The 27,178-nt window shown below is 38.2% G+C and overlaps 2 protein-coding genes across 7 annotated transcripts in view; both read right to left on the minus strand.

Annotated features, from left to right (window-relative positions):
• The window catches only part of LOC131693720 (NADH-ubiquinone oxidoreductase 49 kDa subunit-like), a 366,118-nt gene that overhangs the window by 69,028 nt on the left and 269,912 nt on the right, over window positions 1–27,178 (minus strand). The gene's annotated exons all lie outside the window — the stretch shown is intronic.
• LOC131693718 (rap guanine nucleotide exchange factor 4-like) overlaps window positions 5,822–27,178 on the minus strand; it is a 352,448-nt gene continuing 331,091 nt past the window's right edge. For all 6 annotated transcript variants that reach the window (XM_058981800.1, XM_058981798.1, XM_058981803.1 and 3 more), the window contains one exon: window positions 5,822–27,139. In XM_058981800.1, coding sequence (XP_058837783.1) covers window positions 27,015–27,139 — 125 coding nt within the window. In that variant the 3' untranslated portion in view covers window positions 5,822–27,014. The remainder of the gene's footprint in view (window positions 27,140–27,178) is intronic.

The raw sequence follows: 27,178 nt of genomic DNA on the forward strand, positions 1-27,178 counted from the left end.
ACCACATTATCTATTTTTATACTAGTTGAGAAGTTAACCCCAGCTCGCAGAATCTTTTATAGACCAACATAATAATAAACTCCAATTTTGCATATTTTGTTAATTTTTTTTCAAAAATAACTGACCTACCAAAAATTCTGCAAAAATCTATTATTTAGATCAATGTTTGAGATACTTGCAAAAAAAAAATAGATTTAGAATTCGTATGTGTCAACGCCAACTAGAAATCCAATGAAAACTTAGGAGAAGTAGGTGGGACGTATACGTCCCACTACATTGCAAAGGGTTAAGACACTACCTTGAAAAGAATGTTAATTATTTGTATTTGTATTTAAACAATTTAAGTCCAACTGACACTGAGTCTTAATGAACTATAACTAAACAATACATAATTAATCTAAAGTTGCAACAAACGGTTTCGAAACTGTGCGGAACTATATAGTTTATGCACAGCAGATGAGATTTATCAATTACAGAGTAATTTGCTTCAAAGGTTTTTTTCACATATAGTCTAATATATTTCAAACAGAATATTTATCTCTTCAAATTAGTTATGGAATGTCTTCAACAGTTATTTTTTCATTTTGATTATAGATCCTTTAACCTTAGGGTCTTTTGGCTCTTTTTTCAGGTTTTCTATCTCTATGTGTGGGGTTAGGAATCGAACCCTGCACCATGGGCCACAAATCGATTTTTTTGGTCGAAAATCCAGAACTTATAAACCGTTTGTACTAGACTTTCAGTGTCTTTGGAACAAATTCTCTACAATAAGTGTTCTTCATTTTAGGCAAAACAAAATTGGGGTGGCCCTCTCGATTTTTGAAATAGAAAAATTATCTCCTGAATGAAAAAAGATAGGAGAATATGACCTTCCAAAGAAATGTAGAGAAATCAATTTTGAGTAACTTTGCTGAAGACGTCGAAACTCAGTCTTCAACGGTTTTTATTTTACAGCGATTTCCCTTGTTCCGTTTAGGGTGGCTCTTGAAAATTCAGTTTTTTCAATATAACTTTTTTAAAGTTGATTTCTCGTAAATGTCGACTTCAGACAAAAGTTAGCTCTTACAAATGCGCACATTTCTTCTTCAGAGGCCAACTTATTAACTTTTATATAAACAGAGTTATTGACGATTTTATGCTCAAAATTCGACATTTTCTAAGCTAAATAACTCCGAAGGTGGCAAAAAGTGGCAATCAATGTTATGACCAACTGATAGTACTTCAAAAACACTACAAAATAAGGGGTACATGGTTTGTCTCCTAGCGAATGTTCATGTGAAATGTTTGCTTATAAACTCCCTCTGTTATAGAGAATGAATGCGGAATGCATCTAAATTCGTACTTAAAATATATATTAATCATAGTCGCTGTTCTTATATACACATATTCGGATCTCCGATGCAAATCAAATTTAATGGTACTCTCGAAACATGCTATCCTAAACTTGTTTCGTGGAGTGAAATTGTACATAAAACATGTGGTTTTCGGACAACGGTTTATAAAATGAATGTTTGTAGTATTTGCATGGCATACGTTTTATTCGCATGGCAAAAAAGAAATTATTATCAACGTATTACAATATATTGAAAGCTCAGGTCAGGGGCGGCGAAACTTTTTACGCCCGAGTGGGTAGAAAGCATAGGATAAGGGGTCCTTTAGTAATGATATTTTTCCCATTTCGCAATGCATACTCTTACATTACATTCACATTAAGTCACGTTCGTTTATGCAATTGGAATTGTGGTACATCGATGTTTTCAAATGTGTGTAGTTGCACATCTAAATTTTTTGAAATGGTTCAAAATTTCGAGTGGGTAATTACCCACTCGGTTATTTTCGAGTGGGTAGTACTACCCATACTACCCACGCTTTCCGCCAGCCCTGGCTCAGATTTACCATAAAGGAAGCACCCTTTGTTTAGCATTAATGATTTATTTGTCTTTTATTAATTATATTACCTCCTCTGTTTCAGCTCACTGTAATTTGCTCTAATAGTTTCCCAAAATACAATTTTTTGTCTTTGGAAATTAACAAAAAAAATGCACGTGAATGTACGTTGGGGGACAAGCTGTTCAGCTCTCATTATTAGTATTTTTACTATTATCAAACGGATAGATTGGCAGCCTCCTACTTCGGAGTTATTTTCCATACGCGGCAAAAAAACTTTATTAGTGATATCAATATAAATTCCGTATTTTCGGAAGTGATTCGAGCTGTCAATTGTGGGTACTTTTCTGCTTCTAACAATGAGTACTTCTAATCCATTTCATAATAACTCGATGAGGTTATGTCGATGGATAAACTGATGCTAATAATGGGTCCTTTATGAATTGCTTCAAGCGAGATAACCTACATATTAAAAACGGAAGTTTAGACTACTAAGGATGGTGCAAATATGCGATAATTCAACAATTTCGACTGCTCTGGAAGATTCAGGGATTCTGTCAAATGACAGTTTTTATGTTGATTTTAGGCTTTTAGGATAGAGATTCTATCAGGATTCTTAAACTTTTCACCGAGGGAAATAATGTAAAACTGGTGTTGAATAATATAAATTTTCAGTATTTTTCATTCTGGGACGATTTTCATTAATGGGTATTTTTTACGTATTTCGTTGTAAGTTAGAAACAATAGGTAAAACGTAACCAGGTTGACGTACAAGCTCCTTACCCATTAAGTGGGTTATTCCACTTTTATTCAAAATGGGCAGTTTTCTATGCATTAAAAGGTACTTTAATTTATCAGAGTTGAAATTGTTGAAACGCACAGAAAAAAATTTACCACTGAGAAAATCATTATAGGGACGATCCATAAATGACGTAGCATTTTTTTAGTGATTTTTAACACCCCCGTCCCACATCGTAGCATTTCGTCACAAACCTCTAAATACCCCCTGGTAATTACGTAGCTTGACGGTAATTCTTACCCCCCCCCCCTTGTGCACGAAAAATATAAAAAAATGAAAAACGATGTTAGTAGTCCCCTTTAAAAAAGCTACGCAGCACGACATGACCCCCTACCCCTCTGTCGTCACACATCATCACAAAATACAATACTTCCCCTCCCCCATATAATGCTACGTCATTTATGGATGACCCCATATTAGTTTTTTAAACTAATAAGTTGGTCTCCAAAGAAAAAATAGGCACTTATCAGAACGAAATTTCAAATTTTTTGGAAAATTGACTTCAAAAGTATTTTATTGAAACACTATTTTTTTGAAGGTCAAGCTAAACCAAATAATGGAAAATGCCGTAAAATAAATGCCTCTGACGATATTTAAGGAATTGTCAACAAAGTTACTCAAACATGATTATTTTTTAATTTTCAGTAGGTCTTTATACTTCTATTGTTATTATTCAGGAGAAATTATTTTCATTCCAAAAAGCAAGAAAACCAACCTGTTTTTTACACCGAAATGAAGCGCACTTATTGTGAAGAAATTCTTTTGAAGACACTGAATGTCTAGCACTTACGGGATATAAGAACTGGATTTTCAACAAAAAATCGATTTTTGGCTCATGGAACAGAAGTAGTTTATAAGCAAACATTTCACATGAACAGTCGCTAGGAGACAAACCATGTACCCCTTATTTTGTAGTGTTTTTGAAGTACTATCAGCTGGTCATAACATTGATTGCCTTCCTTCGGAGTTATTTAGCTTAGAAAATGTCGAATTTTGAGCATAAAATCGTCAATAACTCTGTTTATATAAAAGTTAATGAGTGTGCCTCTGAAGAAGAAATGTGCGCATTTGTAAGAGCTAACTTTTGTCTGAAGTCGACATTTACGAGAAATCAACTTTAAAGAAGTTATATTAAAAAAACTGAATTTTTAAGAGCCACCCTAAACGGAACAAGGGAAATCGCTGTAAAATAAAAACCGTTGAAGATTGAGTTTCGACGTCTTCAGCAAAGTTACTCAAAATTGATTTCTCTACATTTCTTTGGAAGGTCATATTCTCCTGTCTTTTTTCATTCAGGAGATAATTTTTTTATTTCAAAAATCGAGAGGGCCACCCTAATTTTGTTTTCCCTAAAATGAAGAGCACTTATTGTAGAGAATTTGTTCCAAAGACACTGAAAGTCTAGTACTAACGGTTTATAAGTTCTGAATTTTCGACCAAAAAAATCGATTTGTGGCTTATGGTGCCCTGGTTAGCTGCGTACAAGACAATCGACTGAACAACTACGCTATGCCCACTTCATTCAATAAAGTTGATTGAAATAGCATTTTCGAAAACTTTGCTGAAGACATTAAATCTCGAAGTAAATTTGTTTGATGAGTATTTTTTATAATTACTTCTACGAGAGTTGACCGCCAAAATGTTTTTGTTAGGTGAATGTCGTGACCGGAGCTTTTGTGTCTGCACTCATCTATTTCCTTCCAAAAACTGAAGCTAGATGGTCATTCACAACAACCGAGGCTTGCTTACCTAAAATCGTTCTTCCGTTTGGTTTTATTGCATCAAGACAAAAACAGGATAGAGGTTGATGAAATTTGTACGAATATCGAATATAATTATTTTTTTCGTCAAAAGTTCAATATTGATTAATTATTTTATTTATACTGGCTCATATTCCACAATAAAGTGCTGTTTTACATTGAAATATTCTTCAAAGATAGTAAATTTAAAGTTCCTTTTTAACGACATTCAATAAGCTAGAGATTGCTGAGTAGGGAAAGTCATGAAAATTTAGAGCCATAGTACTCAAGTGAGAGCAAAGATTTGAAATATACAGATCGGAAAACCAGAAGTGGCAGGGTCATTAGCAACATGTTTAAAATCTTGCGGGCTAATCTTTTGTATTCTGTTGGCAGGAGTCGACCTTAGACAGCTTAACTACGAATCACTCAAGTCTACCAACATGTCTCCTGATAAAGACAGGCCTGTCTCCCTTTACTGTGAGAATCGACAGTTTCGAAATAATGTGATTGCGACAATAAAATATTTTTTCTACCATTAATTTTACTTTTCTTCACTATTAAAGCTCACAACTCCAGAACAAGTCATCGTATACAAAAATATATTAAACCATTCAATTCAACACTCAAATAAACAACATTAATAGCTACTAACTTAAAATATATTAGATTTTTTTTATTTCCAATCCTGCTTAGAGGCTATTTATATAATTGAAAACATAAAAAATGTCCATAAAAACCGATCCTGTACCTGCTAAAACCAAACGGAAAACGTCATTTTTCATTAGTTATGGAATTTCCGTTTCGACATTGTCTCACCAGAATCCGACACTAACTTAGTGACAGGACTAATGTAGCGCCGGATTGACTCAAAAAACGAAAACATTGTGTTTTTGAGCAAACCCATAGTCCTGTGTGATGTCTCCCAAGACAAAAAGAGTTCTGTTTAAGCTTATGAGAATTAGTTAAATCGATATTTTATTTGGCTTAGCAAGCCACTGCAATGTGCACTGATAAGCCAAACTAGGTTCTGTACAACATCTGGCTGCAGCTTCTTCAGCCTCAGAATTACCCAGTATTTTTCGATGTGTCTTTGTTCCAGTGCGTACGAAAGTGAAGCCGTTGGCTTCGTACCACTCCAGGGTAACATTTAAATAGTGACACGAAGCTAGATCTTGCCCTCGTGTTGCTTCTACAGAGGAAATTAAATGTAACAGGGTGTGGTCCTGTTGATTACATTTTGAACTAAGAGATTATTCGTATTCTCAAAATAATACATTGGGATGCATTTAAAATATATTGGGAATCATGTTTTTGGAAGTATAAATGTATTTTCATATCTTTGACCAAATCAACGTTATTTTCGGAGTTCCAGAAACAAAAAAAAACGACACCGTTTCCTCTTGAAAAGTGAAAATATTTGAAACATCCTTTATTTTGTCACGTCTTGTTACATTGATCGAGTCGTCGGAGCGTACAGCCGTAAGCCCCGATAGCTACAATAGAGCTTTAATTTCGATAGATTCCGCATACCTAGAAGACGTTCGTTCACACCATTGATTGCTATCATTCCACGCAAGTTCTTGGACCCCCAATTTCGGAGCCTATTGTGCACATTTTTTACCATAGCTAAGAGGGACGAGTCGGAAATAGCTGGTAAGTTTTGTTTTCTGTCAGCGGTGCCATGTAACGCTATTTATAGTAGTACTAGTTTCTTTGCTAAAGTAATAGAAAAATATGCTTCTTTGCTTCTGTTCTATGTATCAGTTACATCCTTTCGAGATATCAACATTATGTAGTCTCTAAATTACATTTCACTTTCGTACAAAAGTGCGTCGCTGTGCGGAGCAACAAGAGTTTATATTAAGTTTTGAGAAAAAAGTTTATTCTATGCTGATGTTTGTTTCTGTTTGGTTTAGAATCTGACCTCCGACAACAAGTTTTTCTATAGCTATGCTTGTGTGTTTGTTTTGATATTTTCCATGGAAACAGCTTACATTAAGGACGCGAATTTGTACAGAGAGATGGTTCATATTCCATGTTAGCATTAAGTCAACAAAATATGAAAATAATTGCGGGAGTGAGTCCGTATTTTTTGTTTGTTTGTTTACCTAATTCATCCGCGTTTTCTCTATAGCGTAAATCTGCATCAGTCTGCAAAAGATTCAACTTCCTTTCTTTGTCTATAAATGTTTTGCTTCTCTTTACACGACTTTATTTGTCTTCTGCTATGATTTCGATTTGCTTAAATTGGAGTTTTCCTTACAGTTTCGCATCATTTTTTGTCATTTCATAGTTATAACTGAACGGTAGACGAAAGTATAAATGTTTTCCTAGCTCGAAATCACCTGTTCGTACAACACAATCTATTATTGGGATGTGCTACGGATTATGTTTTATTTTTTGCTGTTCTATCGTGGTTTGGATTGTCAAAAGAGCTGATAGCAACAAGTTGACAGCCGGCTGTCCCCGTGAAGGCGGATTCACTACTCTACACAAATGCGGTGGTGAATGTTGAAATCGGTTTCTAAAATTTTTGTTTTCCTACTTTTTGGCGCTACATTGTTGAAACGTGGAAAGGTACTTGAGTTTGATAGATGTTCGCTTGCTTAGTTCTGTTTGAAGACTATGAACGTTGAATGATTTGTTTGAACATTTCATTTTGGTATTATTTGCTGGTTTGGTTTGACATTTACTGAGAGTGTATTGAGAATCACATCGATTTGATCGACAAACAGCTGACGGTACACGGACTGATTGACATTTGCAATTTCTTGCGAGGGGAGCGACCTATAGCGAATCGGATCCGACCTGTCGACGAACAACAATCGTTCGCGACGGTACGAATGCTGATCTGGGAATGAGTCGCTCCCATCGATTTATGGTGAATATGATTTTGATAAAAATTTTGATGACTTTTACAAGACGACTGCCTGATATCACTAACATCACTTGTTCTAAAAGTAGTTTTTTTCAGTTTTGATTTTCAACTGGAAATCATGTATAAACGTTAACATCTTACAGCACTAACATTTCAACAGTTACTCTAGAAGAAGGGATTTTATTTCTGATATTTCTGATATCTCAGCATTACCATTTAGTGGCCGCAGAGTTCCAATATTTCTGAACTTTATTCTATAGACTTGGAAAGATATGAACGCTGTTAATCTTTTGAAGTTGCCTCCAGGATAAAACGAGAACATTCAAAAGATGTTTTTGCTGGTATTGCTAAACTTGAGTAGAAAGTTTTTTTTAACAGGTGATAGTCGTTTATTCAACGTTGGTTTGAAACTCTTTGATGCAGAACATACTGCTTAGTAAACATTTCGTTCGGTTTGCTAGTCTAGGTTTTATATTGTTTAGTTTCTCATTGTTACAAACACTATATTACGCGGTCACATTTATCTCGTTTATTCAGTTTTACTTTTTACCAAAGAGATTGTCTGCTAATCACATTAATATTTATTGGCTTAAATGTATTTTATCAATCTTGTAAGGTTCAGCTTTTGCAAAAGGATTTGCTTGCTCGCGAAGGAGAACGAAAAAAAAATAACGCACCAAGTGTTTCCTTGCTTTGGTCCAGCCAAAGTATAAGGGCAAACTCGTTTTATTTCGACTGGATAAGTGATTGTGAAACAGTATCGGGGATTTAGTTTCTAGGACGCCTGTGTTGAGCTTGAAAATATTTCTCTAAAATATGGTTCCAAAACTCTTACTAATATAATCTTTTTTATATGACTTTTTGTGTATTTAAAATCCTCTGCTCAAATCAGGCATTTTGTGCCAAATGATTGATTGTTAGGAACTAGAACAAAGTTTGGGTAATATTATGGTTATTGGGAAATGGAAAGATTATTGCTTTTTTACAACATGTTATGTCATATTGGCTTACTGTGGTTAAAACAGCTGAAATTAAACAATATAACTGAACTCCATAATTAATAAATAAATAAATAAAATATAACTGAGAGAAAAAAACTAGAAAAAACAGACAAGTACCCAGAACTTTAGACAACACAACCTTGCCACTATACCTTAGTGGGATATTCGCTTGCTGTATAGAAAGGTTTTACAACCGTTTTTTGAGAAACAGGAAAATGGCCAGGCTATTGCTACGATCCTACACGGTAAAAAATTGTCACGTCTAATTCAAATGATGTTGCACTTGATTCAGTTTATCATGTATCACTAACAATTGAAGTGACTTAGCATTGATTTTCTAAGGATTTATAACTCGTATCAGAATGACCTGGTCTTTGAAAGCTATTTAATAGAAATGATCTTTAAATTGAAATGAATATCCATTGAATTCGCACCACTGTACTAATCTATGGAATTTGAGTGGTTCCATCTTTAATTACAAGTGTCAAAACACTAAACGTATGCTCGGAAATAGGAGCAAAAATGGAAAATTTGCATTTCCAAAGAAATGTAGAACGTGAGTATTGTATATTTTACTTGTAGTTAATTTATTATGTAATTATTTGTTCTCAGGTAATCCATAATGGGATATACCGTAAGGAATACGTATATAGTTAAATGCAAGATCTATTAGAAGCAATGTGCAACACATTTCAAATGAAAGTGATTTGCTGTTGATTTCGTAGCGCTTTTAAATGATCCATTCCAACAGATTGACACATCGCATTGAAATGTTGAGCAAGTAGTGCGAAATCAACTGCAAATCACTTTCCAACAACGTGAAGATTTTTTACCGTGTACTAATACAGAGAATCTTTCCAGATTGGGGCTCGAACATACAATGAATTGCTTCCAACTATCATGAGTCAAACGTGCCGAAAAACTTCGAAGTTTCTCTTTGATAATGCTAATTTAGAACAAGACATTCAATAAGCAAGAGGTTTATAAAGAAAGATATGAATGGTACCCCAGATTCAGGCACGTAGCAAGCGGTTTGCCGGATTAGCCCCTAGCTAAGGGCACCAACCAATTAGAAATATAAAACCAAGTTTTAAGAACAATAAGCCAAGCTTTCTCTGTAAAATCGATTCTCGTCGAAAAGCCAGGAGGCGGGCATAGCGAAGTTGGTAAATCGATTTTTGGAGATTATTAGAGGCTTATGAACCTTAAGTTAAAACGTCTGCAATTGAAATATAAAAATCGAGAAGACAACCCCATGTCGTTTCGTAACAATTAGAGTCCCCTCGGTCCCAAGAGGAGTTCCGAAATAACACAAAGTGGCCGGTGTCCAACCTAAGCCCACCCAATTCTGCACCAAATCCCTTGTTGAAATGTTGAGCCACTGAGATTTTTGGTGTTCTTAGAGACGCTGGAAACTCGTTTGATATCGAACTTCTAAGATCAGAGGATTTGTATCACCGCTTCCTCGAGCTATTATATTTGGTGACCTCTCAAGAGAAAAACTTTAGCCTTTTCAAGAATTCCTATCTGCTTATAGTTTTAAGGTGCAGTAACAGAAATCTCCTCAAGGGGATGTCAGAGTTGCACTCTTCTTTAGCCAACACAGCATAATATTTTGTCGTGATGAATGCTTAGAGCACCGCTTCAGATTCTCCGAGAACTTTTGGTATGAGGGCATGGTAATAGATCAATTGGGCTCTCCCCTAAATAGGCACGCCTTTCAGCAAGAGTTATCATGAAGATTTTCTGTGTATTTGCCACACCGGTCCTTTGTCATCCAAAATCTTCTCTCACTGGAGCTAGGGGTCCTTTAACCCTCAAAATGGCAAGGGGTTTGAGAGGCCCGGATAGTTACAGTTCTCTAGTTGCAATGGTCTTGTAATTTGAAATACAAATGATAGAGTGTGTTCAGGCTTTCGAATATCTCACTAATAAAACGATAAAAAAGAAGCTTTTGATTTAATTGAGTCTTATGAGCGATTCTTCTTGAAGTCGTAGTTTTAGCTTGCCTTTTTGAGGGTTAATCACAGCAACACAAACCCCGTACTTCAGTAGATCAATGCCAAACAAACTCAAATCGGTGACCACTCCATCAATTTCAACTTTGTGGGTGGGTATGTAGTTGCGGTAGTCAGGTTCACTCGGAGCCGTCGGTTGTCTTCAAAACAGGCTCCGCGTTTAGAAACCCAAAGTTCCGCTCGGCCCACGCCTCCGGTATACCTCCCAAAGTTCGGAATTCAGGAATCAAAAGAGATTGGCTCAAATGGCACGTTGCGCATGTTGACCGGAGATTTGTGCCACCCGGTCAATATAGTTCACGGTTTTCCCACGGCCCATTTCCGCGAGTTATAAGTTCAGTGTGTCTTCGTCAGAGCAAACACGGTGTCTTTTTTAAACAACTTCAGGATATGATAGAATGGGCTTTCCCCTTTCATTTGAAACAAACATCAAAATAATCCGTCGGGGGGTCTAGAGCAACTTTTTTTTTATATTTTTTTCGTGAAAACATAGATTTTACAATGGAACTAGTTCATATTTCTGCCCCTAGATGGTGCTTTAGACATTCGAACAACACTAAAAGTGAGAATCTGATAGATAATTTAATTATCTACAACTTTGTTAACAATTAAAAACCGATTTGAAATTATCCGGAAAAGTTGTTTATTATTTTAACGAAGTCTAGGTCTAGTTTCACAGAAGCCCTAGTGGTTTGTAAGTCAATTCACACGCAATTTTTTTATTTGCCAAATAGTTGTGTTTAGTTGAAAAGTGCATTCAGCGGAATTTGAGAGCTTGGAAAGTCTCATCTTTTAGCTGAAAATTATAATTCTAGATTCCACCAGATATAGGGCACTATTAATATTTTTGGGATGAGAAGTCTTAGATAAGTGTTGACCAAACTAGTATGATATTAGTATTCTTTTCCAAGATGGTGAGTGATTCCTCCCGCAGAAACAGCTTTTTCAATGATGTATGCCTTCTTTTTTATTTTTTCGATTGTTCTCGGGGATGACTGATAACTATTCTTGCATGAACCTCCTACTCTGTTAGCATCTTCGTACAAAAATTCACTTGTCCTGAACTTCAATCTTTATATTTGAACAAACCCAATGAAACTTTTAACACCATTGCAATATTTCGCGGATTTCATCGTAACGCTTGGTTAAAACCGCTGATTATCTTTTTCAAAAATAACTCAATGTGACAAACAGTCAACAAAAAACTTTGAGTTTTTGGATCAAGATTATTTTTGGGAGATATATTCGAGGACTTGTATGTATATAAGGTTTTTCTTGTACTCAAATCATATTTTGTTTTCAAAAGTAATGCATTTCGCATAATCTAGGATCAATTTACTAACGATATCTCGCATAATTGATAGGAAATGCTCGTAAAATCCAACTGTCACAATATACTTTGCGGAGAATATTTGAATAAATCGTTTCACGCTAACCACTAATTTGGACAGTTACTGCTGTGGTTTGCGTTCAATTAGAAACGGTGTGTCTCAACATTTCGTCTTGAACGGAATTATAATAGCTGACGTTCATAACCTAAATTTTGCGACATATGGTCCCTTCTAAAACATAAATGTAAGTAAACCCTTGTAACCAAGCACTACCTTCCGATGAATGGTAGTTCCTTCGAACCTATCGGAAAACTTGAACCAAAAAATTGTTTTTTTGGTAATGAAATAATGGCGAGAAAATATATTTCCAAACCACTAGGCCTCGTGTGAAACTATCTTAGATATAAATTGGTTAAAATCTTAAACAACTTTTCCGGGCGATTTCAGATCAATTTTTAGTTGTCAACAAACTTGTAGACAATTAAATTTTGTACCAAATTCTCACTTTTAGTGTTGTTTGAATGTCTAAAGCACCATCTAGAGACAGAAATATTAACTAGCTCGAGTAGTAAAACCTATGTTGTTACGAAAAAAACTTAAAAAAAAGTTGCTCTGGACCCCCCGACGGATTATTTTGATTTTAGTTTCATATGAAAGGAGAAAGTCTATTCTTTCACATTCCGAAGTTTCAGAGATGCTGAATTTTTTGCATAAAGTTGTTCTAATAAATACACCGTGCAAAGACTCGATTTTTTAGCGAAAAAACCTGAAACGATTTTTTCCTACCGATACCAAATGCACAAGCCCCAAAGGAGCTGAGTACCAATGCACCTCTATCAAACCAACAGTTTTTGAACCGTCAACATGGTTTTTCCAATGTTTCCGCCCACCCAACGAACTTCCCCCCCATCAGGGGAACCTCTTTTAAGTCGGACGTTGCCTAGGTACTTAAACTCAGGTGACATAATCGATAAACAGACTTTGCTACTGCGAGCCATAGCGTCAGAAGGCAAGTCCGATGCCCGACTGACTACAAGCTGCTCGTGATCCGGCGAATCATGCACCGCTGCGTATGAACGAGTTGATCGACGACCAAAAGGTTGAGGTGGTCTCTCACCCCACGCTCATTATCACTCAGGGTGTGATATACGACATCGACACCAAAGATAGGGCTATTGACGAATTCCTAAAGGAGCTGACAGGTCAAGGAGTTGTAGCGGTCCCTAGGATCACCAAGTAATTCAACGGGGTTTTAAGCAATACCTTCCTTGCGGTGATATCGTTCCACGGTTCAGTCCTTCCCGAATACATCTATCTCGACCAGGTATGCACAAGTGTCTGGCTGTACTTCCCTACTCCTATGTTATGCTCCAGCAGTGAAAAAATGGGCATGGTTCTAGAGCGTGTCCCAACCAGGAAACTTGCTTAAATTGAAGTCAGAACTACCAATCAGACCAAGACAATTCATGCACCAACGACCCGAAGTGCATAAACTGCAACGGCGATCACACAACACCACAGATGACCCAGCTTTGCCAAACAGACTCGATACCGCTCGGATTCGAGAAGAGACTAGAAGGACTATACTACCGCCAGTCTTAAGGAGGAAATTATTAAGCTAAAAGCGGAAAGATTAATCCGCTAAAGGGAAACAACCGGGACGACGAGATACCATGCCTAAAAAACCTAGGTGAGGCTCTCCGCCAACTCAGAATTACCAAACAACAACAGTTAGAAGTAACGAACGGAATAAATAGAGCTAACCAACACCACCAAAACCCAAAGGATGACACGATCGAGCTCCTGCAACAACAGCCCTTCATTAGTCGGAACTTGGAACATCTCGAAGCACTACAAAAATCCGTGTCCCAAGTGTCCCTCGATATTTCCGAATCGCAGAATCCTTATTGGGACGACAACAAACAACATAAAATTCGACTGCAATATTAAACGAAGCCTACCTGTGTCGACCCTGATCAGAAAAGTTCCGGACATGTCTGATGCACCGCCGGCGGCTGTCGACACAGAATAATTGAAACCCTCACACGGAAGTATCTTTAATATCACAACTAGCATTTATTGTACCGCTTCACAAACATTTACCACAGACCAGAAACCAGAAAATCCTCCAACACAGTAACCCCAAACAACGGGAATCAATGCCAGCTCCGGCGCCCCATACCTTGCAGGGTTCCAGAACAGGAGATCCATCCGCCTAATCGTAAAAACGACACCTGAAACTAGAAGAGCAAGCAATCAGTTCAATAACAGCGAGGACCGGCTGAAGTCTCCCGATCCTTCCGCACCTGGCGGGCAACCAGGAAGAATTCTTAGCCGGGGCAAATCCAAACACCAACAGCAACGAGTTCGACGAGAGCTTAGCTTGGTTCCATGTGGTACTAGCAAGAAAATAAGATAGTACATCTAGGGTAGCACGTCTAAGAAGGGTACCATGCTGATCACGCTAAATCTCAACACATCTGTGACCATAACCAACTGAGATGCCCACTTCTCCGTGCCGGCCCTGACTGGGATGTTCCATCTTGTAACGGTGCTCCCCCGGCGGCTGCTGGTGCAGGAAGCCCGAGCACCATCCGGGAACGTACCAGCACACTCAACCCCAATAGAAATCCATCTGCATTTTCGCTCACAGGTACAGCGGCCGGAAAAGTCTTTGGCATGGATGCACCCAAGAAACAGACCACCACCCAACATCAGTTGCAAACTAATCATTGCCAAGACGAGAGTATCTGTCTTCTCACCGCAAACCCTACCGCTCCAAAAAATTCTACCTAGCGGAAACACAAGCGCCCACTTTCCTGTGCCGGCCCGTTCGGAACCGTCCGCTGTTTGAATATCTCCCGTAGGCATTCACAACAACGCCGTCGGAGGTTACGGGTACCTTCACTGCACTGCTTCGACGATCAAACCAACAACACTGGCCATCGAGTGGAACACGGAGGATGCCTGGGAGATCTGCAAAGGATCATTGCTCAGACAGAACACATCCGCTTGGCGCTGCAGGAAATGCACATCCAAAATCAGACAAATCCGACATAATAGTTTGGACACCGATACTCGTGGGATTCCGTGTTACGTTAATAATTATTTAAGTTAAATTTGGTGCAATATGAGGTATTCAAAGGGAACGTGCAGGTACTCAGCTACAGAAATCATGAAGAAAGGCAAATGCATACTGCGCTCAAAAGTCAATAGTTGACAACATTGATTCGACAACGTCAATGAAAGAGAGGGGAAAGCAAAAAGCAACCGTATGTTCGTGGAAATCTCCTCTTTTTTCCTGGCTATGCCAGAGTGTTCGTAAAACGATCCGTGAAAAAAAGTGTCCAGAGTGAAACCGCGTGGTGGTGTCAACGAGAAGGGGCCAGCTGATGCAATCAGGTCCCGTGTGAAATTGCACGAGGTGTACTTGACATTTTTCATGCAGCGAAAGCGCAGTTCTGTTGCTCGATTAGCGCGGTTGGCAAAAGCAGTTCGAAAAGCGAAAGGGAGGGGTCCGCACGAACGTTCCGCCTGATCCTGAATGACAATCGACGACGCAAATGGCGCTACTCAGGGAGACAACCACGTCATGCATCGGGTAAGTCTATACCATCTCCCTAACTCATATGCACCTTTGGCAATATATGCATGACACTGCATTTTGGGCCGTTTGGTGGTCCTGATGTAAAGGAGATCCGCACATAGGCCGTCCCTTTTGGGCAGCTAGCCGTAAGCCTATCTTATTAAATTACAATAATCGCCAGCGAAGATCTGGCCATTTAGGTCGATAAGCCATCCCAATCGATATCTCTGGATACCGAACTAGTAACCGGTGCGCCCGCAAGATTGGTTACCCAGTCCAGTGCACCGTCATATCCCTGTCCATCTCCGGTAGTACCCGGTTCAAACTTCAGCAGCACATTGAGCAAGTTGAGACCCAATTTATCATCATGGGAAATATAAACAGACACCACACGATGTGGGGCTCCCGTACATGCAGCAGGAGAAGAAACGATATCGCCAAAGTAGTCGAAAACAACGGATCCGTTGTTCGCAACGATGCCATTTCGACCTTTATCCGTGGACAGACGGAATCCGCCATCGACATCGCAATTTGCTCGGGGGTGCTCGCCGGATCATGTGGGTGGGCTGTTCTTGCCAACCCATGCAACAGTGAGCACTTCCCTATCTAGGTTACGAACGGCAAGTATACTTTGCTTACGCAACGCAACGCATAAAATGTTGTTGTCAACTATTATGACTTATGAATCCTGGTCTTGTGGTGAATTGATAAATTAACGAAGATGAATAGAAACATTTTTTTCATCATTCCTTTGAAAAAATTGATCTTGAGGTTGAGACTATATGTTCAGTAAGGTGTAAACTAGAGTGTAGTGTATTTAAATTTTAGAAAGAAGCAACTACATTTGCCTTACAGCCAAAAGACGAAATCCTTATCGACTTTTCCCAGTCTCCCCTACCTGTCAAATTTTCCTGCTTTATGATTAAACTCAAATCCAAACGCCTTTTGCTCACTGTAATATATATATTTATCCGACAGCATTAGCGTTGCCGAAAGCAGAAATCTGAGCATTACCACATAGAACAAAACATTGTTGCTTTTTAATTAGCGGCACGCTTCATTTAGCATGCCAGCAATATACATACTTCTAGGACTAACCGAACAAATGCAGGAAATAAGGAAACAAGTTCCGGAAGCTTTGTTTAGGTTTCTTTGCTCGTTTGTCCAGCAGTTGGAAATGGAACTGGATTCATTCATTTCCTCACACCATCAGGAAATGTGCTTCAATGTGTCTTCTGTGTGCACATTTAACAGCAGCTGTCGCGGCGTAAAACTAAACTTTACTGTAGGAGTGGATTGCCTATTTTCGTGTTCGAAAAGGATAGTTTCCGACACCAAATAATCCCCATAAAAGTCTACGCTGGGGGTGGGCATAGCGTAATTGGCAAATCGATTGCCTTGTACACAGCTCACCTGGGTTCGATTCCCAACCCCGCACTTTAAAATTTTGCTTGGTTACTTCTTTAGCACGAAACACGCTGAGAAATTGTGAATTTTTTGCTTCAAATCACTCTGTCTTGGAATTATCTAAAGTTATATTGAGTTATCGAAATGTGCTGAATGTCGCTTGTCATAAGATAGCACAACAGTGACGAATACGTTCTCTGTACCTTCACTATGTTCGGAATGGATTACTTATTTACTGTCTGTCGCCGCAAAAGCAATCCCCATCGCTAGTTTTTATCCGGATCTAGTCCCGTTATAAAGTGCTTTCGTTTTCGTGAGGTGCAGTAAAATCTTTTAAGCTAGAAGCGATGGGAACAGATTGTAAGACTAATGCCATTTGAATTACTTTCTGCTGCTTCTGCAGTACGGAATTATTATTGTTGCCTAGAGACGATTATAATTTTGTTCTGCACTCCCACAAAAAAGGATAAAGTGAGCTCACTGTTGGATATCAAGTGTGTTTATTGTGTAATATTGCATCGCTTCTGTTTGGTAACTGGAGGAGGGAACGCCTTCTGGGTAAAATGCAGCTAATATTGAACCATGGTTCCAGAACAGAGAAGAAACGTGTCGGCCTGGATAATTTTTTGGCAGGTTAACACGTACATATTGAGGTTCTTTAGGTTATCTCGGATTATGCTGAAATGGCTACATCCAATTAGTGGTATCTTGGATGTCCTCGTTCGACCAGCAAACGGGGCCTTGCGATTGTGATTGGACAGGGCGTCAACATAGAAATAAAAAGCGTTACCATCGCGGTGCAAATATTCAATGTGTGGAGCTAGTATGCTAATTAGCAAGGGACTGGAAGGTGAAGTATATTTTCAATATTAAGAGTCGTAGTGTTCAAGGGAGAGCAAGGAGTTGAAAGAAGGAAGTTTAAAAAAGCGTGGAAAGGGTTATATGAGCAAGCTTACAGTTTACCGGCGACTTAACGCTTTGTCTGCTACCGCAGGAGTCAGGATCTTTTGGCATTAGAAATGCTAATTAAATGCCGTAACAACAGTTGACAAATTGACTCAATAGGTCGTTAACAAAAAAAAAATGGTAAACAAGAATTTACCGTGATGCCCCAACGTCGCAGCTTTGGTGAAAGCTGCCGACACCGTGCGAACCAGCAACACATGTGACCATATGACAGATGCTGATACAGTCACAATAGTCGATCAAATAAAACACTCAGGCAGGCAATTTGCGAGGGACCACAAAAACAAAAAAACCTAGTTCATTCAATGAGTTTCAAACGTCGCAAATGCGTAGTGTGGAAGTTTACCGTGACTTAACTTTTTGTCGGTTCCCACAGCGTGAAGTAACAAGTTACTCAGGTGATTCGCATTTCCAATGCCAAAAGATCCTGACTCCTGCGGTAGCAAACAAAGGGTTAAGTCGCCGGTAAACTCTAAGCTTGCTCATATGACCCTTTCCACGCAAACTTTCTTCCTTCAGCTCCTTGCTCTCCCTTGAGTACTATGGCTCCTAATATTGAAAAATATACTTCACCTTCCAGTCCCTTGCCAATTAAATGCCGTAACAACAGTTGAGCTAGTGTATCAGGTATTTTAATATCTTATTTGGAAAAAGATTTAATTTAATAAAATTTAATTTCTATTGCCATATAGATCTATAATTCCATTCATTTGCTGAATGTAGCACAGGTTGTCAAAAGCGACTAATTATTGCAGGGTATTTTAGCAGCAAGATAACTAATAACGGTCTTACTCGTGAAGAATCCCTTCTTATTGGGAATTGTGTTGGTCATGAGGTTTTCAATAACAGTGGAAAACAGATGCCACTTTTCATCATCTTACATTCGCTCGCAATTAGAAGCACTAGTATTAACACCAGTTTTAAATGGACTTGGTCTAATGGAGTTAAACGAAGTCAGATCGATCATATTCTAACTTGGAGTAATTCTGCTTTGTTTCTGAAGTGCCTGCAAGGCACTCCAGTGGGTCGGTCGGATCATAAAGCTATTTTCTGCAATATAAGGTTCTTTACTGACACAGTTAACTTCACTTTTCTTGACAGTTCGCTTGTACTGTTTACATGGACTTAGAAAAATTTGTGGACGACTAGATTCCCTCGAAGCAAATCGTAAAGAATTTTTCTAAGTTCATGTAAACAGTACAAGCGAACTGTCAAAAATTAACACTCAGTTCATTTGTGACGTCACCGTAAAGTATTCAATTGGGTCATTAAATGAGAAAAAAAAGTCGTTTTTTATTACTTTCATCGATAAAGCTGATTTTCGTGATTGCAGCAATGTTCTTTTCCAACTCAGGAATAACAATAACGTGAAAATAATATTAAAATTTAAAATAAAGAAATATGTTGACAGTCTGGATTTGACACTATAGGAAGGATTTGACATATCGAATTTCACGACAGATGATGCCCTGTCAGAAAAAAACAGGGCATGTTTTCTCGGTTTCCCCGGAGGGTTATTTTTATTTGACATAAAATGGATGGTGCATATAGTTTTTTTCATTTTGGGTGTTGTCCTGATATGCCAGATGTAAACAACCGCAGTTTTCCTATGTATGGTTGCCAAGTTTACATAAGATTTATTTTAAAGAACAACAAAATCGTTTTTACGTATTACAGCGATTTTTTTAAAAATAATGTTATATTATGTATATTGGACCTAAAATTTATCGAATGGAACGGAAAACTATATATAGCTTAATGACCCAATTGTTGAATTTCATTCTACAAAATCACTACTTCCACCTTGTAGATTACCGCGGCGAACCAAGTTAGATATCGATGTACGACTGTAGAAGAGCGAAACGAAATGATCCAGAAGAAATTCAAAGAGCAACTCTCCAGAAATGATCACATCCATATTTCTGCATCAAGCTTGAGTGACACGTGACGCAATTTAACAAGAAATTTGCACAGACCGGCAGCTAAAACACCCGGAAGACTGTCAGTAGAGACTGTCGTCAAAAATAAAAAATTAACATTACTACCCAAAAATATTGCACCAATGCAGTCAAATAATGATCGACTGGCTCAAAATTTTGACAGTAAGCTGGCTCAAGATGGCGTCTTCGCATATCTCTTCCTACACGGAAAAAATCCGTTCATAAATTCATGAACAAAAGGTCACGATTTCGTGAACTGAACTATTTACGAAAACCGTGACCAAGTTCCTGATATTATGAATAATAAACCTCGTATTCATAAAACTATTTGTGTTTTCTAAAAACCAGTTTGTCCCGAATATATACATGGCGTTACATTAGAATGTTTGGTTGGGTTACTGTTGTTGTTCCCTGGACATGTTTTGTTTTTGTCGTGATTCTTGTTCACGATTTGGGGATATACAGTCGACCGTCAAACGTTCTTCATGATTTCAAGAGCTTATTCGCGATTCTTGTGAATGCTTATGACGTTAGCGGGATCAAAGTTCATGATTTCAAGATCTTAGTCGCGATGTTCGTAATTTCTATTCACTTTATCGTGATATTTTAGTCATGAATAGAGCAATTCATGATCATGATTTCAGGATCTTTGTCACGATTTTAGATATTTTTGTCACCAGTTGTGTGATATGTGTTCATGATTTCAGGATCATAGTCACGATTTTCGTAATTTCTGTTCATGTTATGATATTTTATTCTAGAGCTTACTTTCAAAAAGTAATGTAACTAATGTTCATCATATCAGCATGGTATTCGTAAATTCTCTTCGCCGTTGTTAGTCGAAACTATGATCGCTTCTGGTTTACAACAGGTAAACTACCTGACAGTGGAAGATTACTTGATTTAGCCTTTGTAAGTAGTGCCAGTGATTTTGAAATCCTAGAACCACCCGTACCGCTAATGAAATTGGATCGTCATCATCATCCGTTTGTTTTGACCATTGAGACTCTTTACGGTTCACCAGTGATTGACGATGTAGATGTGTGGTATGATTTTAATCAATGCGATTATGACGAGCTAAATGCGAGAATCTCAAACATCAATTGGATTGAAATATTATCACTGGGTACTCTCGACGAGGCTGTGGATAGGTTTTATCGCGAATTGGACTTAATTTTTCAACAACACGTGCCTCTGAGAAGACGAAAGCGCCGTTGCACAAATAAACGCCCCTGGTGGAACGATGAGCTGCGCAATCTGCGAAATCGGTTAAGGAAGGCTCGTAAACGATTTTTCCGGAAAAGAGGTGAAGATGATAAATCGTTTGTGAGAGATTTAGAGCGACAATTTCAATCATTGAATGCATCTTGCTTTCGATCATACGTTTCACGACTTGAGAGTAACATGAAGGACGAGCCGAAGCAATTTTGGGCTTATTTGCGGAACAAAACATCCACCCGTGGTTTTCCTGAAAACGTGTACTACCGTGACAGGACCTCAACGACACCTGCGGAGTCAGCAAATCTATTCTCGTCTTTCTTTCAAAGTGTGGTAAGTAATAACCCACCACCTTTGTCTAAATCGTACCTGAGTAGTCTGCCGACGTTCTCCTTGAATTTGCCTGTAACATCTTTCACCGAACGCGAAGTGTACACCAATCTACGTGGTGTTGTTCAAAGGGACCAGGATCGGACGGAATACAACCATGTTTCGTCAAGGAATGCTCTTCATCGTTAGCTGTACCGATATCCATGCTTTTCAATCGCTCTCTCGGTGAAAGTATTTTTCCCGCCAAGTGGAAGGAGGCTTTAATAACACCAATTCATAAAGCCGGTAACGTCCATGACGTCATAAATTACAGAGGAATTTCAATCCTGAGCTGCCTCCCAAAAGTTTTTGAAAGTATGCTGTTAGATATTCTCTACCCTGCAGTAAAACACATCATCACTACAGATCAGCATGGGTTTGTTAGAAAGCGCTCAACAACGACGAACTTAATGAGCTATGTGTCAACGCTGATTGATAAATTAGAGAAACGACAACAAATTGATGCAGTGTATGTAGATTTCTCCAAAGCCTTCGATCGTCTTCCTCATCAGCTAGCTGTTGAAAAGTTGAGGCGAATCGGATTTCCGGACTGGCTGACCAATTGGATCTTCTCGTACCGTACCTTCTCGTACAAACCGCAGTGCATCTGTGCGACTTGGAACTGTACTTTCAGACCCATTCGACATCAGATCGGGTGTACCTCTAGGGAGTCACCTTGGACCTCTTCTCTTCGTGCTCTTTGTGAATGACATTTGCAGCGAATTGACATCGTGTAAGGCGATGTACGCAGATGATCTGAAAATTTATCGCATCATAACAACTCTGGTAGATTGTTGTGCACTTCAGATGGACATAGATAGGATCATGAGTTAGTGTGATAGAAACGGAATGACTATAAACATTCAGAAATGCAACATAATCACATTCACACGAATACTCTCGCCAATTACGTTTGAGTATGCAGTGAGCGCTGCCCCAGTAAAACGAGTTTCATCAATCAAGGACCCTGGTGTTATACTTGACCGTAAGCGACGTTTCATCGAACACTTCAATGCAGTAACTGCTAAAGCCTATGCAGTACTAGGACTCATCAAACGAAACACCCAAGATTTCAACGACGTCTACTGCCTGAAGACACTGTACATCAGTCTGGTACGCAGCATTCTAGAGTATGGAGTTATCGTTTGGGCCCCGTATCACACCGTACACATTAATCGCATAGAACGGGTGCAAAAGAGCTTCGTCCGGTATGCCCTTCGACGGCTTCCCTGGAGAAATCGATTTGAACTACCACCGTATGAGCATCGTTGTGCTCTTATCAACCTGCCTACGCTACAAAACAGGAGAGTTTTTCTGCAGCGACTTTTTGTGTTCGATCTTCTCGCTGACAACATTGACTGCCCTCTGCTTCTCGCTAAGCTGGACTTCAACGTTCCTGGTAGGTCTCTGCGGAGAATGGACTTCTTTCGGCGCTCTACTCATCGCACGCAGTACGGCCAGAATAACCCGGTAGATGTTTGCTGTGAGCTCTTCAATAGCGTTTTTTTATCATTTTGACTTTAACTTAAGTAGAGAAATGTTCAAAGTGAAAATAGGTTTAAGTTAGTATAGTATTTCAGTCTGTACGAAAATTTATTAATTCGAAGACAATATATTAATTCTTAATTATCGTGATCTATTATTTTTGGTTACTAACAGTTTTTGTACTCGGAATAACGTGACAATATGAACTGGATCATTAAAATTAAACTCTCCCGCGATATCTGGTTCTGTGAACTATATCACGCACACTACGTGAGGTTCTCAGTGCAGATTTCGTTTTCTATCCAGACATCACAATAAACCTTATCAAGTGAATAAAGATGTTCGAGGTCCTAATAGTTTTTTTTTGTATCTACTGCTCGTACCTATTACTGGTCGCTAGCAGCTGGGTATTTCATGAAAAAGTGCATGGAACAAAAATGATTCCACGAATAATACTCCAAATTTTGTGAAAGGGTTCACGTAAAAATTTCATTACCATGTTGCATGAAATTGTAAATGATTGGGGATATCTTCTAAATATCACAAGCACGCAAATAGATACTAGATAGATCGTAAATCATGTACTAGGAATCATGATCCAGTTCACGAATACGTGGATAATATTTTATGATTTCGTGAACTTTTTCACGAAAACGAATGATAAGTCGTGACTGTTTTACTAGGTATCATTAACCAGTTCATGAATACATGAATGATACTTCATGATTTCGTGAACTATTTCACGAGCACGGATATTGGATCGTAGCTAATATTGTTAGGAATCATGAACCGGTTCACGAATACATGAATAATATTTCATGATTTCGTGAACTATTTCACGAGCACGGATATTGGATGGTGACTTTTCATGAATAAAATTCCGAATTTCATGAAATAGTTCACGAAAATATAGCCACAAAATTTTGATTTTGTGAACTAATGTTCCTATATCTATGAACAAAATCATGATTCAATTTTCGGATTTATGAATAATGTTCATAAAGTTGTGAACTAGTTCGCTTACTGAGAATCGAATTAGAAATAATTTGACGGAATCCGTGACTGGAGTTCACAAAACAAAAACAAATATTTCCACTCCGTTACGCGGGCGTTACTGAAGAGAAATTGAACATAATTATAAAAGCCATGATTTTTTTCATGGTCTGGTTTTCGTAACGTAAAAACGTGATTGGCGTAACGTAAAAACGTGAATTCATGGCACTTTATTCACGATTTTGGGAACATTTTTTTTCGTGTAGAGGATAACTACTAGAGTGGCTCGCGGTTGTATGGGAAAACTTCAAAATGATTTAAACTAGCGGGCACAGCACTTTTTGAGTTCCTTTTGTGGTCTAAAATGCCTGTGCAAAATTTGGTAGCGGTTGGTTGCTTCCCGGGTTTGCGCATTGCGTTCAAAGTTTGCATGGGATTTTATATGGGGAAATCAATTATTTTGCATTTAAATTAATAAAGATCCCTATTTCACTGATAATGAAAAACCAGCTACATAAAACTATAGTTCAAACCTTGGTTAACAACTTTGTCGAAGACCGTAACTAGCTACGAGTTTTCAAAAAATAGTTATAACGATTTTAAAACTTATGGTAAAATCCAAATGCAGAAATTGATTAGTTTTTCCAACACTGCCGGTGCACCACCGACATCGACATTAAAAACTTAGATAAATGAGAATATATTCATCGCAGAGACTTGGTATCTTTGAATGAAATATTCAGAATGAATTGCTGAATAAAATAGACGTAGTCAGAAAATGAAAAGAAGCGGGGGTGGGGGGGTCTTGTGTACTCCCCAGGTCCCTTTTTAGATTGTTTTGTATAAGACAAAGAATCATTACGTCCTTGTAAAAGTCAACGACTGAACTTTCTTAATATTTTGAGAGACCCAAATATGAATCATACTACAATCTTTGTTGTGGGAAAAAACATTTACAATATTTAGGATTTACACCTACAAATTTATGTTATTTTTGCTTGATGCAAAAACTAACTCAGGTCTGGAAATCGCGTTGGGTTCTAACCTTAAGTATATTGCTGGTCCACCAAGATCACCTCTGTTTTGCGTGAAATTAACTCAATTTCATAAAAAAACGCTTGTTTGAAGTAACTATCCTGGTTTCGTTCCTAGATTCTCAAACGAAAACTTCAAAAAAAAACAATTCCAAGACTTCAAGGAATCTAAGGATATGCATTTTTTTTAAAATTCTGACGGCTAAGAAATAGGGTTTTAAAATATGTAAAACTTATAAACCGTTGTACCATTTTAAATGACATAACAGTAGAGCCCTTAAATAGTAGCACTCAAACACGTAAGATTAATTTTTAATTCGACGGTACAAACCTGCGTTGAAGATGTGCTCCTTATGTTATACTAAACTATCTAAAAAGGGAACTGGGGAGTACACAAACCTCCCCCTTACTCTTCTTTTCATTTTCTGACTACGTCTGTGTTATTCAGCAATTCATTCTGAACAATTCATTCAAAGGTACCAAGTCTCTGCGATGAATATATTCTCATTTGTTCAACTTTAAAGTATCGGTGTCGTGGTGTACTGACAGTGTTGGAAGAAATAATTAATTTCTGCATTTGGATTGAACCATAAGTTTTAAAATCGTTATAACTATTTTTTGAAATCTCGTAGCTAGTTACCGGTTTCGACAAAGTTGTTAACCAAGGTTTGAATTATCGTTTTATAAACCTGGTTTTTCATATTGAGTGAAATAGCGATCTTTACTAACGTAAATGCAAAATAATTGATTTCCCCATATAAAATCCCATACAAACTTTAAACGCAATGCGCAAACCCGGGAAGCAACCGACCGCTCCCAAACTTTTCACAGGCATTTGGGACCACAAAAGGAACTCAAAAAGTGCTGTGCTGAAAAATGTCATTTTCGAGCCACTCTAATAACAGTAAATAAAAGAAACCAATGCACACTTTCTCTGATTTGAAGCAAACTAAAGCGCTCCTCATTTGCATTTAGAAAAAATTTCGTCATGTCAACCTCTTGGATGATGCCAACGAAATCCGAGTGCGTGGTATTGGACGACGTAACCTACTCGAGGTAGACTATGCACAACTCCCTAGGCAGGAGTTCTACACTACAGACACTGAATCCCTCTGGATAAAGACTCACCATCTCTATCTTGATCTTATGAATTATTTGTCAGTATCATTCCAATCGAGCACGAGACCTGTCAAAGGCACTCAATCCGAAGAAAATCGCTTCGAATTCTTCTGGAACGAGGGCCGTTGACATGTCTCGTCCTCGATTGGAATGACATTGACAAATAATTCATAAGATAGGTAAATATAGAGATGACGCGTCTTTATCCAGAGGGATTCAGCGTCATTATTCCACACAGCAGCCGGAAAGGGAAAGGTGTCAGACATTTTCAAGCATATGAAATTCAAAAGATTTCACCTCTTTTCGGGTTAGAAAAATCCCTTTTTTAGAAAAATCTTTAACTCTATGTGCGGGGTTGGGAATCAAACCCAGGTTAGCTGTGTACAAGGCAATCGATTTACCAACTACGCAATGCCTGCCCCCTTTGGATATTTTGTCTGTGAATGTTCTTCCAAAAAGGCCCCGTTTGGGTATTCATCTTGCCCCGGATGTCTAGAGACAATGAATGTAAGAAAATTTTTACTAGATGGGTCAAATGTGTAGGACAAACGCTCGGTAATCACTCCAAAGCAAGGATCCTAAAATCGACCAATAAACTAATACCGAAAAATCCGGCCTTTGCTTGTTGCGATATCTGGTAACCCAAAACAAAATAAATAGTAAAAAACCAAACTTAGTTTATTCAATTAAAGTGAAAATAATAGTATTAATAAATATTACTGATAAACATTAAGAGGAAAACTCAAACATAATTAACAAACAATACTAAATCTGAATAGTAAGTACAGAACAGAACTCTTAAATGCTACAGTTAAAATCCTTAATAGGTAGGGTTTTTTTATGAGATAGACATGAACTAGATGAAAAAATTAACATATCATGTACAAAATAATTGCACCGTTTTAAAATAAACTTGCCGCCCTGTTATTAACTATTCTTCATAGTTGTTCTACATAATAACACAACACATACTCACTTTACCAGAAAGTATATAAATCACTACCTAGCTAATCGCAGCAATAGCGCAAGGTTGATCCAAATGCCCCCAAAAAAGGGAGCTACAATTCTAATCCATATTCGAAAAAGATAGAAGTATAGGTGCTACGACATTCGGTTTTGCTGTGTTGGTTTGGGGGTGTGGATACATATTATATTATGCCGTAAAAATCAAACCATTATTAGCCCGGTCTTGATCACTTCGTCCTTCCGGTTGCCCGCGTCCCGTACCAATTTCCTGCCCCTTACGACCGCCTGGGTTCCACCTTCTGGGACATGGCGTTCAGCACCCGCTGGTTGTCGATGGTCCGGAAGCAGCTTATATACTGGCGAATTTCGTTCTCGTTCTTCGGCGAGGGAGGATCCAATACTGCGAGAATAGCGGTAAAAAAACAGAACAACGGGGTAA

This window comes from Topomyia yanbarensis, chromosome 3 (genome assembly GCF_030247195.1).
Source record: "Topomyia yanbarensis strain Yona2022 chromosome 3, ASM3024719v1, whole genome shotgun sequence".
NCBI lineage: Eukaryota > Metazoa > Arthropoda > Insecta > Diptera > Culicidae > Topomyia > Topomyia yanbarensis.